General features: G+C 39.8%; 1 protein-coding gene across 2 annotated transcripts in view; it reads left to right on the forward strand.

Moving 5' to 3' along the window:
* The window catches only part of LOC126457064 (NFX1-type zinc finger-containing protein 1-like), a 443,455-nt gene that overhangs the window by 396,913 nt on the left and 29,273 nt on the right, over positions 1-17,269 (forward strand). For both annotated transcript variants that reach the window (XM_050093063.1, XM_050093062.1), the window contains exon 15: positions 5,154-5,428. In XM_050093063.1, coding sequence (XP_049949020.1) covers positions 5,154-5,428 — 275 coding nt within the window. The remainder of the gene's footprint in view (positions 1-5,153; positions 5,429-17,269) is intronic.

Here is a 17,269-nt window from a genome sequence, read left to right on the forward strand (position 1 = left end):
AAGCATCAAAACTCATTAACTGAATAATAAATTATTTTAGTAATAATTACATCTGTTGGTATCCTTTTTCTACTAATTGTTGATGAGCCACACTACATATTCCTCTCAGGTTTACAAATGTCGTCGAGTGCAGTCCCCAACATCAGTCTTTCTGTCTCGTCCCATTTGGTAAGTCTCCATAATTCTTCAGAGTTCCTAAATTTTGGCAGTGTTTCTCTTTCACCACTCTTCTTTCCCAGTCATCCCTTCCGCCAGGAGGAGGAGCCACTGACTCCGAAAACATGCACATTTCTTTAACTGTTATGTGTTTTGTCGTGATCCCGCTTGGTGAGTAGACTGTTTTGGCTATCCAGTTATATTTTATTTTAAAAAACTGATGACTTTCAGTAAAAAATAAATATAGAATCATTTACACCACCAAATATCACAGACGCGAGCAAAAATCTAGCAAAATATGAGCAACATACTTACATAGCAGTTTAAACGGTACAGTACACAAGAAGTTGTAATCAGGAACACTATGATATAAAACCTGCTTCTATTTGATTCCTTTACTTTTACTGTGAAATCTTGCTTCTTCCCAAATTTCATGGTTGCAGTTTAGTGGGACGTACCCTATAGTTTTTGGTGACTGAGTTTGTGAGTATCAAAATATGTGACATGAATGGCCGTATCTTTTGATTGCATTCACTCAGAAGTTTAAATTTTTTATGCCACAAAAGAACCATAAAATTGAACAACAAATTTGAAGTGAAAGTGTGTAAATTGCATGATTTTGAGTTAGTTATGTATTTTTAAGTATAAAATGATACAAAATCATAATTTTCAGAAATGTTTAGCTCTAGCTTTTTTTAAAAAAAAGTAATCTACATTTTTGTATAAATAACTCACTAACTATATCTAAAAACACAGATGATGTGACTTGCCGAACGAAAGTGCTGGCAGGTCGATAGACACACAAACAAACGCAAACATACACATGAAATTCAACCTTTCGCAACAAACTGTTGCCTCATCAGGAAAGAGGGAAGGAGAGGGAAAGACGAAAGGATGTGGGTTTTAAGGGAGAGGGTAAGGAGTCATTCCAATCCCGGGAGCGGAAAGACTTACCTTAGGGGGAAAAAAGGGGTATACACTCGCGCGCACACACACACATATCCATCCGCACGTACACAGACACAAGCAGACATTTGTAAAGGCAAAGAGTTTCACCTGTGGGAAGTGGCTAAAAAAGATCAGTGATGTGGGAAAAACGGAAATGGAAAAACAGCGAAAAAAAGCGAAAGTTATTGGAACTAGCCGAAATGGCTGTTTAATAGCTGAAAGGAACTGTTTGTGAACTGGAAATGGTGGATTTTGTAGCAGCAGTATTGTTGAAAGCGGAAGAAAAAAATTTTTTGGTTATGGTTTGGAAGTGGGTTACGTATTATTGAGTATATATAGGCAGGATAAAATTGTGTGGTACATTCAGTAAAGAGGAGAAGGTGAATACAAAATGAAACTACTTGCAAAAACAGAAAGAGAAAATAAGATGACAGGAAAGATTTCGAAATGCAACAGTGACAATAACAAACGTAATTGTTGGGTTCAAATTAATGATATGAATATAATAGAGGGAAACATTCCACGTGGGAAAAATACATCTAAAAACACACATGATGTGACTTACCGAACGAAAGTGCTGGCAGGTCGATAGACACACATACATACACATGAAATTCAAGCTTTCGCAACAAACTGTTGCCTCATCAGGAAAGAGGGAAGGAGAGGGAAAGACGAAAGGATGTGGGTTTTAAGGGAGAGGGTAAGTAGTCATTCCAATCCCGGGAGCGGAAAGACTTACCTTAGGGGGAAAAAAGGGGTATACACTCGCACACACACACACACATATCCATCCACACGTACACAGACACAAGCAGACATTTGTTTGTGTGTCTATCGACCTGCCAGCACTTTCGTTCGGTAAGTCACATCATCTGTGTTTTTAGATATATTTTTCCCATGTGGAATGTTTCCCTCTATTATATTCATATCATTAACTCACTAACTAAATATACATTCATGTTCCAAGATTCAGCATAACAAATTTCAATTGAATAATTACTTGAATTATGTTGCGTTATGCAGACCATTCTGGAAGTACAAAAGTAAAATATAAAGAAAAAATGAAGATAATATTGCATGAATGAAAATACTTTGTAAGTCTACTTTGTACCAGAACTATGTGAAGCACAAAAGAAAATGTACAAATTAACTGCTCACAAACGTATATAAAGGGATACAAATGTTAAATGTCTATATGTACAGTATATACCATTACATATTTTGTTCGGAGATAAATTCAGATGATGACCGTTTTTGCTTGGCTTGACTTTTATACACATGCTCAGTAACATCCCTAACGACAGTCCGGTAGTAATCTACTCAAATAGTAGGGCTCCACTTTCCAGCATACGTGCTCTCAAATGTGGCAATACCTCATTGAAATCGCTCCCCATATTCATCACTTACTGCACCATAATCTTTGGGGAAGAAATCAAGATGACTATGTAAGAAATGCATTTTCAGTGACACGTTCAAACCAAGTTTTTCATAAGATGACAACGTGTCTACAATCTCCTTGTAATTTATTGCTCGTTTGTTCCCTAAGCACTGTAAACAGACTGACTTAAAACATTCCCATGCATACTTCTCATCACCTTGTATGATTCCATCAAAAGTATGGTCTCCAAAAAGCTCTCGAATCTGTGGGCCTACAAAGATGCCCTCCTTTACTTTGGCATCACTTAAGTAAGGGAATTTTTGCCTTAAGTACTTAAACACGTCACCATATTTGTTCATTCCCTTAACAAAGTTTTCATGAGACCCAATTTGATGTGCAAGGGTGGGAGCAGAATCTTTTTAGGGTCTACTGGAGGTTCACTCTTAATGTTCTTTATACGTGGTTGAAGAGATTTTCTGGAGGGCCATTCATGTTTACTGCAATGAGATGCACGAGCTCAGCTATCCCATTCACAGAGGAAGCAGCAATATTTAGTATACTCTAATTGCATACCTTTTAGCAGTGCAACCACTTTCAAGTCACCACAAATTTGCCATTGAGAGTCATTATACTTGATGGCTTCTAGTAAAATTTTCATGTTTTGGTATGACTCTTTCATATGCACACTATGCCCAACTGGAATAGAAGGAAGCTCGTTGCCAATATGTAAAACCACTGCTTTTAAGCTCAACTTTGACAAATCAATAGAGTCTCCACTCATTAGGGTTGTAATTAATTATGAGAGCCTTGATTAGACCATTTATGTCTACACATGCCACGAGACTATTTTCCATGTTAAAAAAAGGAGTTAATTGTTGCTCTGTTCTGCGGTAGAATGAAACATTTATATTGCTTTCCAGAAAACTGCGCTGCTGCAATCTTGATGCTAAAATCTCAGCCTTAGCTTCAGAGAGCTCTAAATCTCTAATGAGATCACTTAACTCATTTTGAGACAATTTTTGTGGATCATCTGATGATGATATATTTGGAAGAAACTCTGGATCTTGTGATGTACATGGTTCAGGACATTCAGAATCCCCAGCAGAAGTAATCTCATACTCTGTCTGTGGTTTAGGTATTGGCAATCCTTCCCCATGTAGAACGGGACATATGGTGGATGGAATGTTGGGATAGATCACTGTCCACTTCTTCTTAGATATTCCCTTCTTGATAGGAGGAGCCATCCAAAGTAGCAGTCACTGACATAGTTGGCTCACGCCAGATCATGGGCACTGCAAAGGGCTTGAACGTCCTTTCCCATGCATCCAGTTCCTGAGATTGCTGGCACAAGTGTTACAGATCACATGTGGAGCCCAGGGTTTATCAAGATCACCTATTTTGCACCCGAAATAACAACTGTAAGCTTTTTTTAATCAGTGCAGTTATTTGCTGTTTTTGTGAAGCAAATGTCACTTCTCCACACACATAGCAAAATATGTCAGTACTGTTAACAGAAACTCGTGGCATTTTTGTCCACTTCAGTAGCAGTCAACTTGAACAACTGGTAGTTAATCTGGAAACAAATGTGCAAAAATTATTACATGCATTAATACGGTCACTGAAGTTGAAGAGGGAGGAGACAAAAATAGCACTAAAATTGATATCAAATTGTTTATATCCAAAATATTGCACACGAGTAAGACCAGGGACAGTAGTATAATCCATTGTTACTAGTTATTATGACTTTGACAAACCATTATAATAATTTATTTTAAACGTAACATAAAAATCCGTGTATAATTATGTCACTGTAATGAAACAATGTAAAATGAAAATTAGAGCTGATTTTGAATTGCCTTTGTGATTTTCGCGATCAGCACATTAGAATTGATAGGACTTTGCTGTTTTCATTTGATTTACATTTTCATTGTTACACAGTGTAATCCTTAGTGTATGACAAATTTCAACTTGATACATACTACTTGGGCCTTAACAGATGGACAGACAGATGGACAAAGTGATCCTAGTAGAGTTCTTTTTTTACCGACTGAGGTGTGAAACCCTAAAAAGGAATGAAATTATACACAAGTCATGCTGATGCTCTCAATTCAGTACTGGTTCCATGAGTGTAGAGTGACTGCAAGCATAATCTTTTTTCTAAAGTAGATTTGTTAAAAAAAAATGCAGACCAGGATATTTATGAACAGTGGAGGCATTTTCATGACAATACCATGGAATGAAATGAAGACAATCTTCAGTGTCTGCCTGAACAGATGTTGGGACAAAACAAGAGTAGAACTTCTTCAAGGAATGGGGATTTTCCTGTTTGTAGTATAGTTCTGTGTTCCCTGTCATTGTAAACCTGTGACACTGGGGCAAGCTATGGCTAAAGGTGCACAAAGGAATATTTTCTGCTATCAAAATTCTGAATTTTTAAATAAAAACATTCTTTTTTACAAGAATTACAATGCAATATAAATTTTTGTAGGCAATAAACAATTGAAGATCCATTCAAAACAAATTTCAATAGTTGTTTTCCCATTGCTAAGAAATTTATATATTTTAAATCATGTCAGAATTACCAGTGCAGCTGATCCAAGTACTTTTTTTAATTTTTTATTTTTTTGTCTGAATTCTTATGAGTGGTTTTAGCTATGTTTCATTATTGCAGATTTGTCTACCTAGAAGACTGCAAACACACAATTGAATCTAAGGCACTGGACAAGTGGTTGAAACAAAAAGATGATGAAATATGTCTGAAAAGCTGTCCCCTCTGCAAAACACCAATAAAGAGAACCTTACGGTTCTTAAATTATTTGAAAAAGTCATATATCGACATCAGTAATATAAAGGAAAGGGTGTTTGGTAATCCTAGAGAAAATGTTGCAAAGAAGATACAGCTGGCTGCTGCAGTGAAAAAAATGGTCCTCCCATACAGAGTAAAAAGTAAGTATTGTAATGTTGACAGCAGTGATTTATTTTAACATGTGTGGGTCTTTTTGTATTTCATTACTGTCAATTCCATGTTCTTTTTCCCAACTAATCCTTGGAAGGCAAATGTGGCTCACTTGTACCATACTTTATTTGCATCCAAAAAGACATGGGTTCAGGTCACTGTCTGAACACTGAGGTGTTTGTTTCCTGTTGTTGTCCTAAATTACTTAAGAAAAGACCAGGATGGTTGCTTTGAAAAGGACATGACCAATTCTCTTTTCTGTCCTTCCCCAGTCCAAGCTTGTACCCCATCTCTAACAACCTCATGTCCAAGTGATGTCAGACACTATTCTTCCTTCCTTCTGTCTTTTTTGCAAAAGGCTTATGTAAGCAATAGTGGTTAACAGTATATGGTAATAATATTAAAAGAAAATTTCATTCATATTTTTTTTTTATTTGCAGGTTTCTAATAATCCAATGTAATAGAGATCTATCTTCTGTGAAGAAAGGGTGAAAAATATTACCCCTCTCAACCATATTCCCTTTCTGTACTGAAAAAAAAAGAAAAAAGAAAAGCAGTAGTTCCAAAAGTTACAAATGATGTTATTTGCTTTTGTGTGTTTTCATCAGTTATACTACTATTAGCTTCTCCTAAAGATAAGCAGGCTGCTGGCTAAATCATCTATTCCTTTGTGAATAGTCAGATAATTTGAAATACGTGACACAGCAGTACATATTCTGCTCCCTTCTGAGAGAACAGTGTGGTTAATTCCTGACGTAACAAGTAGTCACTTTGGAGAATGTTTTATTCCTTTGCTAACTATGAACTACAGAGAGATATTGCTATAATTCAGAAGCTTGGGCATGATATGAAGAATCAGAAAGTAGTATTAGCACTGGTTCATGTAAATAGTATGAATGTTAGTTGGAAGATAGGTACTGCAGAAGGGTTTGTAATTCTTTCAGTTTTCTGTGAAATTGATTGCTATATGGGGTAAAGATAGAAACAAAGCAAGTATTGATTCCGTCTATCTTGACAATTTTTGTTGTCATATGCACATAATCTGCTGGTCTGCAATGGTGAATACTCCAAATAAAAGCACTCTGTGAAACTTTCTGTCCTTCCTGACAGATTAACACGGTGTGCCAGACCGAGACCCGAACTCGGGACCTTTGCCTTTCGTGGGCAAGCGCTGTACCAAATGAGCTACCGAAACACGTCTCACGACCTGCCCTCACAGCGTCAATTCTGCCAGTACCTCGTCTCCTACCTTCCAAACTTCACAGAAGCTCTTCTGCGAAACATGCAGAACTAGCACTCCTGGAAGAAAGGATATTGCGAAGACGTGGCTTAGCCACAGCCTGGGGGATGTTCCAGAATCTGTCAGGAAGTTTTGTATCAGCACACACTCCGCTGCAGAGTGAAAATCTCATTCTGGAAACATGCCCCAGGCTGTGGTTAAGCCACGTCTCTCCAATACCCTTTCTTCCAGGAGTGCTAGTTCTGCAAGGTTCAGAGAAGAGCTTGTGTGAAGTTTGGAAGTTAGGAGATGAGGTACTGGCAGAAGTAAAGCTGTGAGGACCTGGTGTGAGCCATGCTGAGGTAGCTCGAATGGTAGAGCCCTTGCCCACGGAAGGCAAAGGTCCCAAGTTCATGTCTCGGTCCGGCACACAGTTTTAATCTGTCACGAAGTTTCACATCAGCGCACACTCCACTGCAGAGTGAAAATCTCATCCTAAAAGCACTCTGAGTTTTTTCTCCAAAATCATCCTACAAACTGAACAACTGGCTTATCAACATCCTATTCTCACAAACCAAATTACAAAATATGGGAAACAAGTTCCAGAGTTATTGATGCTGTACACTTTCATGATTACTTCCTGTGTTCACAAGTAATTCACAAATTCTACATCTACATCTACATTTATACTGCGCAAGCCACCCAACGGTGTGTGGCGGGAGGGCACTTTACGTGCCACTGTCATTACCTCCCTTTTCTGTTCCAGTCGCGTATGGTTCGCGGGAAGAACGACTGTCTGAAAGCCTCCGTGCATGCTCGAATCTCTCTAATTTTACATTCGTGATCTCCTTGGGAGGTATAAGTAGGGGGAAGCAATATATTCAATACCTCATCCAGAAACGCACCCTCTCGAAACCTGGCGAGCAAGCTACACCGTGATGCAGAGCGCCTCTCTTGCAGAGTCTGCCACTTGAGTTTGCTAAACATCTCCGTAACACTATCATGGTTACCAAATAACCCTGTGACGAAACGCGCCACTCTTCTTTGGATCTTCTCTATCTCTTCCGTCAACCCGGTCTGGTACGGATCCCACACCGATGAGCAATACTCAAGTATAGGTCGAACGAGTGTTTTGTAAGCCACCTCCTTTGTTGATGGACTACATTTTGTAACGACTCTCCCAATGAATCTCAACCTGGTACCCGCCTTACCAACAATTAATTTTATATGATCATTCTACTTCAAATCGTTCCGCACGCATACTCCCAGATATTTTACAGAAGTAACTGCTACCAGTGTTTGTTCCACTATCATGTAATCATACAATAAAGGATCCTTCTTTCTATGTGTTCGCAATACATTACATTTGACTATGTTAAGGGTCAGTTGCCACTCCCTGCACCAAGTGCCTATCCGCTGCAGATCTTCCTGCATTTCACTACAATTTTCTAATGCTGCAACTTCTCTGTATACTACAGCATCATCCACGAAAAGCTGCATGGAACTTCCGACACTGTCTACTAGGTCATTTATATATATTGTGAAAAGTAATGGTCCCATAACACTCCCCTGTGGTACAACAGAGATTACTTTAACGTCTGTAGACGTCTCTCCATTGATAACAACATGCTATGTTCTGTTTGCTAAAAATTCTTCAATCCAGCCACACAGCTGGTCTGATATTCCGTAGGCTCTTACTTTGCTTATCAGGCGACAGTTCAGAACTGTATCGAACGCCTTCCGGAAGTCAAGGAAAATAGCATCTACCTCGGAGCCTGTATCTAATATTTTCTGGGTCTCATGAACAAATAAAACGAGTTGTGTCTCACACGATCGCTGTTTCCGGAATCCATGTTGATTCCTACAGAGTAGATTCTGGGTTTCCAAAAACGAAATGATACTCGAGCAAAAAACATGTTCTAAAATTCTACAACAGATCGACGTCAGAGATATAGGTCTATAGTTTAGCGCATCTGCTCGACGACCCTTCTTGAAGGCTGGGACTACCTGTGCTCTTTTCCAATCATTTGGAGCCTTCCGCTCCTATAGAGACTTACGGTACACGGCTGTTAGAAGGGGGGCAAGTTCTTTCACGTACTCTGTGTAGAATCGAATTGGTATCCCATCAGGTCCAGTGGACTTTCCTCTGTTGAGTGATTCCAGTTGCTTTTCTATTCCTTGGACACTTATTTCGATGTCAGCCATTTTTTCGTTTGTGCGAGGATTTAGAGAAGGAACTGCAGTGCGGTCTTCCTCTGTGAAACAGCTTTGGAAAAAGGTGTTTAGTATTTCAGCTTTACGCGTGTCATCCTCTGTTTCAATGCCATCATCATCCCTGAGTGTCTGGATATGCTGTTTCGAGCCACTTACTGATTTAATGTAAGACCAGAACTTCCTAGGATTTTCTGTCAAGTCGGTACATAGAATTTTACTTTCGAATTCACTGAATGCTTCACGCATAGCCCTCCTTACGCTAACTTTGACATCGTTTAGCTTCTGTTTGTCTGAGAGGTTTTGGCTGCGTTTAAACTTGCAGTGAAGCTCTCTTTGCTTTTGCAGTAGTTTCCTAACTTTGTTGTTGAACCACGGTGGGCAGCTTCGACAGTTTACAATTACAATACCGATTGCTGCTTGGTCCCCGCATGTCCTGACTTTGCCCCGCACCCTTAGAGGCTGTTGCCCTTTCTGTACCTGCCCTAGGCCATCTAACCTAAAAAAACCGCCCAGTACACGCCACACAACCCCTGCTACCCGTGTAGCCGCTTGCTGCATGTAGTGGACTCCTGACCTATCCAGCGGAACCCGAAACCCCACCACCCTATGGCGCAAGTCGAGGAATCTGCAGCCCACACGGTCGCAGAACCGTCTCAGTTTCTGATTCAGACCCTCCACTCGACTCTGTACCAAAGGTCCGCAGTCAGTCCTGTCGACGATGCTGCAGATGGTGAGCTCTGCTTTCATCCCACTAGCGAGATTGGCAGTCTTCACCAAATCAGATAGCCGCCGGAAGCCAGAGAGGATTTCCTTCGATCCATAGCGACATACATCATTGGTGCCGACATGAGCGACCACCTGCAGATGGGTGCACCCTGTACCCTTCATGGCATCTGGAAGGTCCCTTTCCACATCTGGAATGACTCCCCCCGGTATGCACACGGAGTGCACATTGGTTTTCTTCCCCTCTCTTGCTGCCATATCCCTAAGGGGCCCCATTACTCGCCTGACGTTGGAGCTCCCAACTACCAGCAAGCCCACCCTGTGCGACCGCCCAGATCTTGCAGACTGAGGGGCAACCTCTGGAACAGGACAAGCAGCCATGTCCGGCCGAAGATCAGTATCTGCCTGAGACAGCGCCTGAAACCGGTTCATCAGACAAACTGGAGAGGCCTTCCGTTCAGCCGTCTGGAATGTCTTTTGCCCCTTCGCCCCCTGCCACACCTCGAGATGACCTCCCATTCTACCACAGGTGAGGGATCAGCCACAATGTGGGCAGTATCCCGGGCAGCCAATGTCGTAGCTTGATCGGGGGATGCGTGGGACGAGCTGGCCGTCCCCGTCAAACCCCCATCCGGACCCCCACAGTGATGTCCATGGGCAACAGCCTCAAGCTGTGTGACCAAAGCCAACACTGCCTGAAGCTGGGAGCGAAGGGATGCCAACTCAGCCTGCATCCGAACACAGCAGTTGCAGTCCCTATCCACGCTAAAAACTGGTGTGCAGAGAACGTCTGAACTAATGTACAGAGAGCAAAAACAAATCGACACAAAATTTAAACGGTTATTAAAATACAAGATTGCCTAGTAAATGCAGTAATACTGCTACTTGCGCACTGCTGACACACTGCTCGGCGGCGGAAGGAGACTACGCGATTTTACACTATTAAGGCACTAAAACGCGATGCTACAACTCTCAAATACTATAATATGCCCGAAATTTATGAATTAAACAATGCAAGTACCAAAAACACGCAAAGAAATTAAGAATTAAACTATGTAACAAATAAGTGAGCTAGGAGTATACGACTGTCTGCTGGCAGCTGCTTATCCAACGGCGGCAGAGAGCACACTGGCTGTGGCCAACCGACACTCGCCGTTCAAAATAAAAACAGAAGACAGACGACTATGCGAATTTACACTATTCAGGTACTAAAACACGATGCCACAACTCTCAAATACTATAATACGCCAGAAATTTATGAATTAAACAATGCAAGTACCAAAAACACGCAAAGAAATTAATTAAACTATGTAACAAATAAGTGAGCTAGGAGTATACGAGTATTTGAGTTATCCATTACGTCACACCACTATAGTCCATTGTACTGTCAGCAAACTTTGTTAAACAGATCTTATAGCATATTAAATACTAAGTATCAGCATATAATGCCTTTTATGGAAAAAATAAGAAATATCTAGTGAAGTAAAACAGTGAAAAAATATAAAAAAAATTTGGGAATGATGAGCAACCTAACATCTTGAGGATGAAGTTGTGTGGAAGGAGCAAACGTATCCCATTGAATGGAAAATTAGTAGACTTCCTTTGATATTGGTGATCCAATTTAACACTGTTAACTACTGTCCAGTGGCTGGGTAAATTGCTGACTTGATGTTCGTGGCTAATGTTTGACAGGTCATAGAGTATGCTCCTATAACTGGCTCCAATTCAGACAAATCCTTGGCTAGTCTATAGGAGGACACAAGAAGTGGATGCACAATATTTATTTTAATGTAATAGATTGTGATCAGTAATATGATGATGATAATAAAATATTTAAAAATTTTGTAATTTCCTAACACATGGAGCAAACTCATGTTGTCTCAGTCGATCTTTGCAAAAATGTTAATAACTATGTCAATATTGAGCTCAGTACACCAGTGGCTATGCAGTACAGCAAGACCAGCAAATCTTCTATAAGAATGATAATGCAGGGATACAGTTCAGTATCACAGATATCTATGAAATCAAGGACAGATTCAAGAATTTTACTAGCAACTTCGACATGGAGCTTCTGCCTAGGCACGCAGAGTTTAAATTCCTTCCCTAGCAAAGATATCCATAAACTGCTTGCATACGTCCATTGCTTCTCATAAAAGAGATTTTTTACTGCAAATTTATGCAGTAGACTAGTCCTTAAATTGAAAAGATCATTTACATCTGAGGAAGGTCTTTCCTTCACTCTCATTCTCGTACAGGGGAATTTACAAAGATCTTTGAAAGTATTCTTAGTACAGAGATTAGCTTATTAATATCTTAGTCTGCTGTGAAGATACAAGTGTGGTACTATCATTTTCACATCCAATTATTTGATGAGCTCTTGAGTTTCAAAGAATGGCTGCTAAAAGTTGAAATTCCCATCTTCTCTTTCTTTCTTTATGATGCTTGCAGGCATCTTTCATCGCATCCATTGCTTCTTTCATTTTAAAGAGAGAGGGATAAGGAAACCTGCTTAGTGTAGTTCACACCTTATCTAGTACACCACCCAAGCCGGCAGCAGAGATAAAGAATTCTAGCACACCACCCAAGCATGCAGCAGAGATAAAGAGGGAATGTAAAGTCTGCAGAAGGCAGTGGGTTTCAGATACAGCTGTTCTGTCACATCCCAATAAAATTGTGGAGGCCATTGCATACTTTCAGCAAAGTATGGATTTGAGGTTTCAGTTGGTTGTCATGGTGCCCAGTGTGTGTAACAGATTTTCTGCACTGGTATTCTGCCAGGTATTTCTTTAAAGACATTATGTCTTTTTGTGGAAGTATTAGTGAATGCTACAACATTTCTTGTTGTTGCTGATGTATTACAATGAACAGTGACCATCAAAGACTAAATGGTTGCTACAGGTGCAATGTTTTGCATATGATCTGCTTGTAAATCCTCTAGAACAGATCTTTTGAATCAGGGGTCATAGCTGAGCAATTGTCTCTTCCCTCTTTTCTTCAGATAAAAGTTAAATTTTAGGGTGGAGATCTTCAACTATACATACTACAGCAATTCCACTTAGATGATACTCCTCATTATTATCTTCATGACAAATCCCATGAGAATTACAAAATGTAAGGAAATTCCCACTACAAATTCCTTCACAGAGATAGTAGAAAACAAACTATACTACTCAGTTTAAAAAACATCAGTGCTTTCATCAAATGTAATAGGGAAGAAATCTGCCAAACTTATTTTGGCTAAAGTCATGTTTTGAATTTCCTGTTTACAAAAGTACAAATCCTTGTGATCACAGAAGGCCTGTTTTGATGGCTATCCTGATGATAACTGGATACATTCTTGATTCTCCATAATGTACAGAAGAAAAAATGTATATACACTGATGGAAAAGAAATCACAACATCAAAAAATAATTAATGTAGAGTAATGAAATTTTTGGAATACATTTGCCTGGGAAACATGTTCAATTTAGTAACATTGCAAGATCGCAGGTTAATGTAGGTGCAAGATGAGCCTTTGCAAATGTGAAATACTGCTATATTAATAACAGATGTAACTGCCAGAATGTGGACTGCAAGCTTGCAAACATGCATGCATTGAGCTGTACAAGTGCCGGCTGTCAGTTTGTGGGATTGAATTCCATGTCTGGTGTACCTGTTAGGTCAATATAAGTACAGTTAATACACGTTGTGGATGTCGCTGGAGTTGTCGTCTGATGATGTCCCGTACATGGATGGTCGGAGACAGATCTGTCAATCAAGCAGTCTAACGCTTTAGACAACCTGGAGTGTGATGCAAATTGGATTGCATGCAAAATTCAAACCTCTCTCACATCATTTGACTTACTTGATATGCACAGCCGATCTTCTTCTCTGGGTAGCCGGCTACATCGATTTCCAAAACCTCCTTCTCCGAAGAATAATGCTGGTTACGGGAATTTATCTGACTCTATCTATCTCTCTACTCTTGAAATAAGTGGATACTCGCAGAATACTTTTAGTTTAACCTTGGTATATTTCAACTTCCACAAAGAACAAATTCACCACTTCTCACATAAATATTTGAATGTTTGCAAGTCAACCGATTCGTCTAGCATTAGATTCGATTAAATACATTTTTAGTGTAGTTTTTGCGACCACATAATTATGAACATGTCTTACTTCTAACAAGTCCAACACATGAAGTTCAATTAAATGTCTATAATCAATTGTTCATTTTTCTTTAACAATAATCACAAACACTAAAACAGCAAGGAATACTACATGAGTACTTCTTGCTCTTCTAATACAACTTCCATGGCACAAGTGGCAAACGCTTGTCGATGCCGTTCGACCGTCGCATCTACCTTGTGAGCGTGACTCCTTTCCAGCCTGCACACACAAACATGTGTCGCGCAGAATGTATGTTCTCTCACACTTATTTTTAAAATATCGTGTGTTCGAGACGGTAGAAGGACTAGTGGTTCTGGCATTTACATGGAAATTCTCGAAGCACTACAGCAGGTCATGGCAACACATTGACACTCTGTAGAGATTTTACATTACAAGCAGTTGTGGGTGAGTTTTATCCTGTTGGAAAACATCCCCTGGAATGCTGTTCATGAATGGCAGCACTACAGTTTGAATCACCAGATTGACATACAAATTTTCAGTCAGGATGCATGGGGTAAGCATAAGAGTGCTCCTGTAGTCATACAAAATTGTACCCCCAGACCATAAGTCCAGATATAGTTCCAATGTGTCTAGCACACAAGACAGGTTGACTGCAGCGCCTCAGCTGGTCTCCTCCTAACCAACACACGGCCATCGCTGGCATTGAGACAGAACTAGCTTTCATCAGAAAACTCAATAGACCTCTGCCCTGACCTCCAATGAGCTCTCGCTCGACACCACTGAAGTGGTAAATGGCGGTGGTTTGGGGTCAGTGGAATGCACGCTACGGGGTGTCTGTCTCGGAGCTGTCCTTGAAGTAAAGGATTTGTAACAGTTTGTTGTTTAACTGTGGTGGCAACTACTGCTCAGATTGCTGCTGCCGATGCAGTACAGTGCATCAGAGCCATATGCTAAACACGATGGTCTTCCCTATGAGTAGTGCCATGTGGTTGTCCTGAGTCCGGTCTTCTTGCGACAATCATGTACAGTTGCTACATTTCTGCCAGGTCTTTCTGCAGTATCGCCAAAGGAATATATAGCTTCCCATAATCCAGTTACATGACCTCATTTAAATTCAGGGAGCTGTTGATAATGACACCTTTATCGTCTTACAGGCAATCTTGACTAATATCAACTCACAATGTCTAATCTCAAAGGTAACGAACACCCACAACTATTACAGTGTGTATTTAAAATGAACCTGATTTGCAGCCTCACAGTGGCACTAGTAGTGCTGCTCTTGTGGAACTGGTGCAAAATTTCAATAGATGTAATCTTTCAGGTGTAGGAACACACCTACCAACTTTTGTTTATATCGCACAACAGCTCCTTAGTGTTGCAGTTATTTCTCCATCAGTGTAATATGGGAAGTCCATGGTGGACTAAAAATACTGAGAGTAATAAATGTAACACAATTAAGTTGACGATGAGCTGTTGATAGGCATGTGAACAAGATAGTCAAGTTAGCAGGTACATTGGTCATCACAAAAGGGCAAATTTTGTGGACTTTTATGTGTTGCACGTACATGGTTTGTAGTGTAAAATCAAAGATTTTGACCTCCAGAATTCCTTGCTAATTTTAGGGGAAGACCAAAAACTGTGAAATGTTAGCACTTATTTCACTTTTTTCTTTATTACTTTTTCCCTTGTGTCTTACAGCATAAAGGGCTCGCCCTTTCTAATAGACCATTTAGTTTCTTACATTTAGCACTGGTTAAATGTATTTTTCCACCACTTACTTCCAGATATATAGAGCTTAAATGGAATGACCAAGTCTACAAAGAAGTAGTAAACTCCAAGTGTGTATTATGAATAGCGGGGTTCTCTTGAAAAAACAGCTAGACAGCCTCAGAAGTGCTACCCATGGTGTTGTCCAGTGAACTGAAAAGTGCATTGAAGTCAGGGTTGGAACTTATGAAAATCAACTTTGAATTTTGTTGTTTGCCTTTGCTTTATACACTGAAGCAACAAAGAAACTGGTATATAAATGTCTATTAAAATAAAGAGCTATGTAAACAGGCAGAATAAAGCACTGTGGTCCACAAAACCTATATAAGACAAGTGTCTGGCACAGTTGTTAGATCGGTTACTGCTGCTACTCTTACTCTTACAGATTTATGGACAGCCCTGCAGAATTCACGGTATCAATTCCCTCCAGCACTACTTCTGACATTAGTCGAGTCCGTGCCATGTCATGTCGCAGCACTTCTGCATGCTCGTGGGGACCCTACATGATATTAGGCAGGTGTACAAGTTTCTTTGGCTCTTCGGTGTGTATTAACAACCAACCATTATAAATTGTAAAGATGGAAAATTCCTTTTGAAACACTCATATATAACGACATGGTTTTTGTTATGTACAATGTATATTTTATAAAAATTCCCTTTATATCTAACAGAATAATATTTCTTAAAAACTAAATGTATAATTAATAAACGCAAATTACAATTAATGAAAAAAATATGTAATGGAATCTCACATAAACAGATACTGCCTTGACTTCTTTGGTCTTTACTACAAGTCAAATTGAACATTAGCATCTTCCTCCTCAGCAATGATGTCGTCAGTTAGGATTTCCCCATTCTCAAAATGTGCCTCAGCATCCTCCTCTTGAATTTTCTGGCGCAAGGCCGATGACAGAGCATCAGAGCTCTTCTAATTCTGGAGCTGCAGGGCCCTCGGCTACACTATTTCATAAATTTGCGAGAAATGATCTTCAATAAAGAGTCCAAAGCTGTATTTTTCTTTGTTATGGAAATCACTGCACCTCTTGTCAGTGTCCTCCTGCAACCTAATTGTTGAAACAATTGTTGTTCCTTGAACCCTTTTACATGGCCATTTGTTGTCTTTGTTTGTTTGTTTCTTTCTTTTTTTTTCTCTCCTTGTAAAGCATTGCAGGACAGGCATAATAATTTATATGTAGCATCGACACATTGATGTTGAGTTCAAATTTTTGTATGTCATGCACTTGTTATGCCACAGGGACATTGTGCATTCTGGTATGATCTCTTCCTCTAGTTTGCACTGTACATCAGCATGATAGGTGGAGCAGAGGTGGAAGAAAACTTTTTTACATATACTATAGATTATTCATAAATTCAAGAAGAAAGAAAAATTATGTCATATTATATAAGAGAAGCAGATAGGAATATATATATATATATATATATATATATATATATATATATATATATATATATATCCTCATTACCAACAAACACTGTCTGCCTGTGTCCATTCATGCGAATGGACAGTTTGTTGCTGGTCATTCCCACATAGAATGCGTCACAGTGTAGGCAGGTCAGCTGGTAGATCACGTGGGTGCTTTCACACGTGGCTCTGCCTTTGATCGTGTACACCTTCCGGGTTACAGGACTGGAGTAAGTGGTGGTGGGAGGGTGCATGGGACAGGTTACAAGGGTAGGAGCCAGAGGGTAGGGAAGGTGGTTTGGGGATTTCATTGGGATGAACTAACAGGTTACGAAGGTTAGGTGGACGGCGGAAAGACACTCTTGGTGGAGTGGG

The sequence above is a fragment of the Schistocerca serialis genome, chromosome 2 (genome assembly GCF_023864345.2).
Source record: "Schistocerca serialis cubense isolate TAMUIC-IGC-003099 chromosome 2, iqSchSeri2.2, whole genome shotgun sequence".
NCBI lineage: Eukaryota > Metazoa > Arthropoda > Insecta > Orthoptera > Acrididae > Schistocerca > Schistocerca serialis.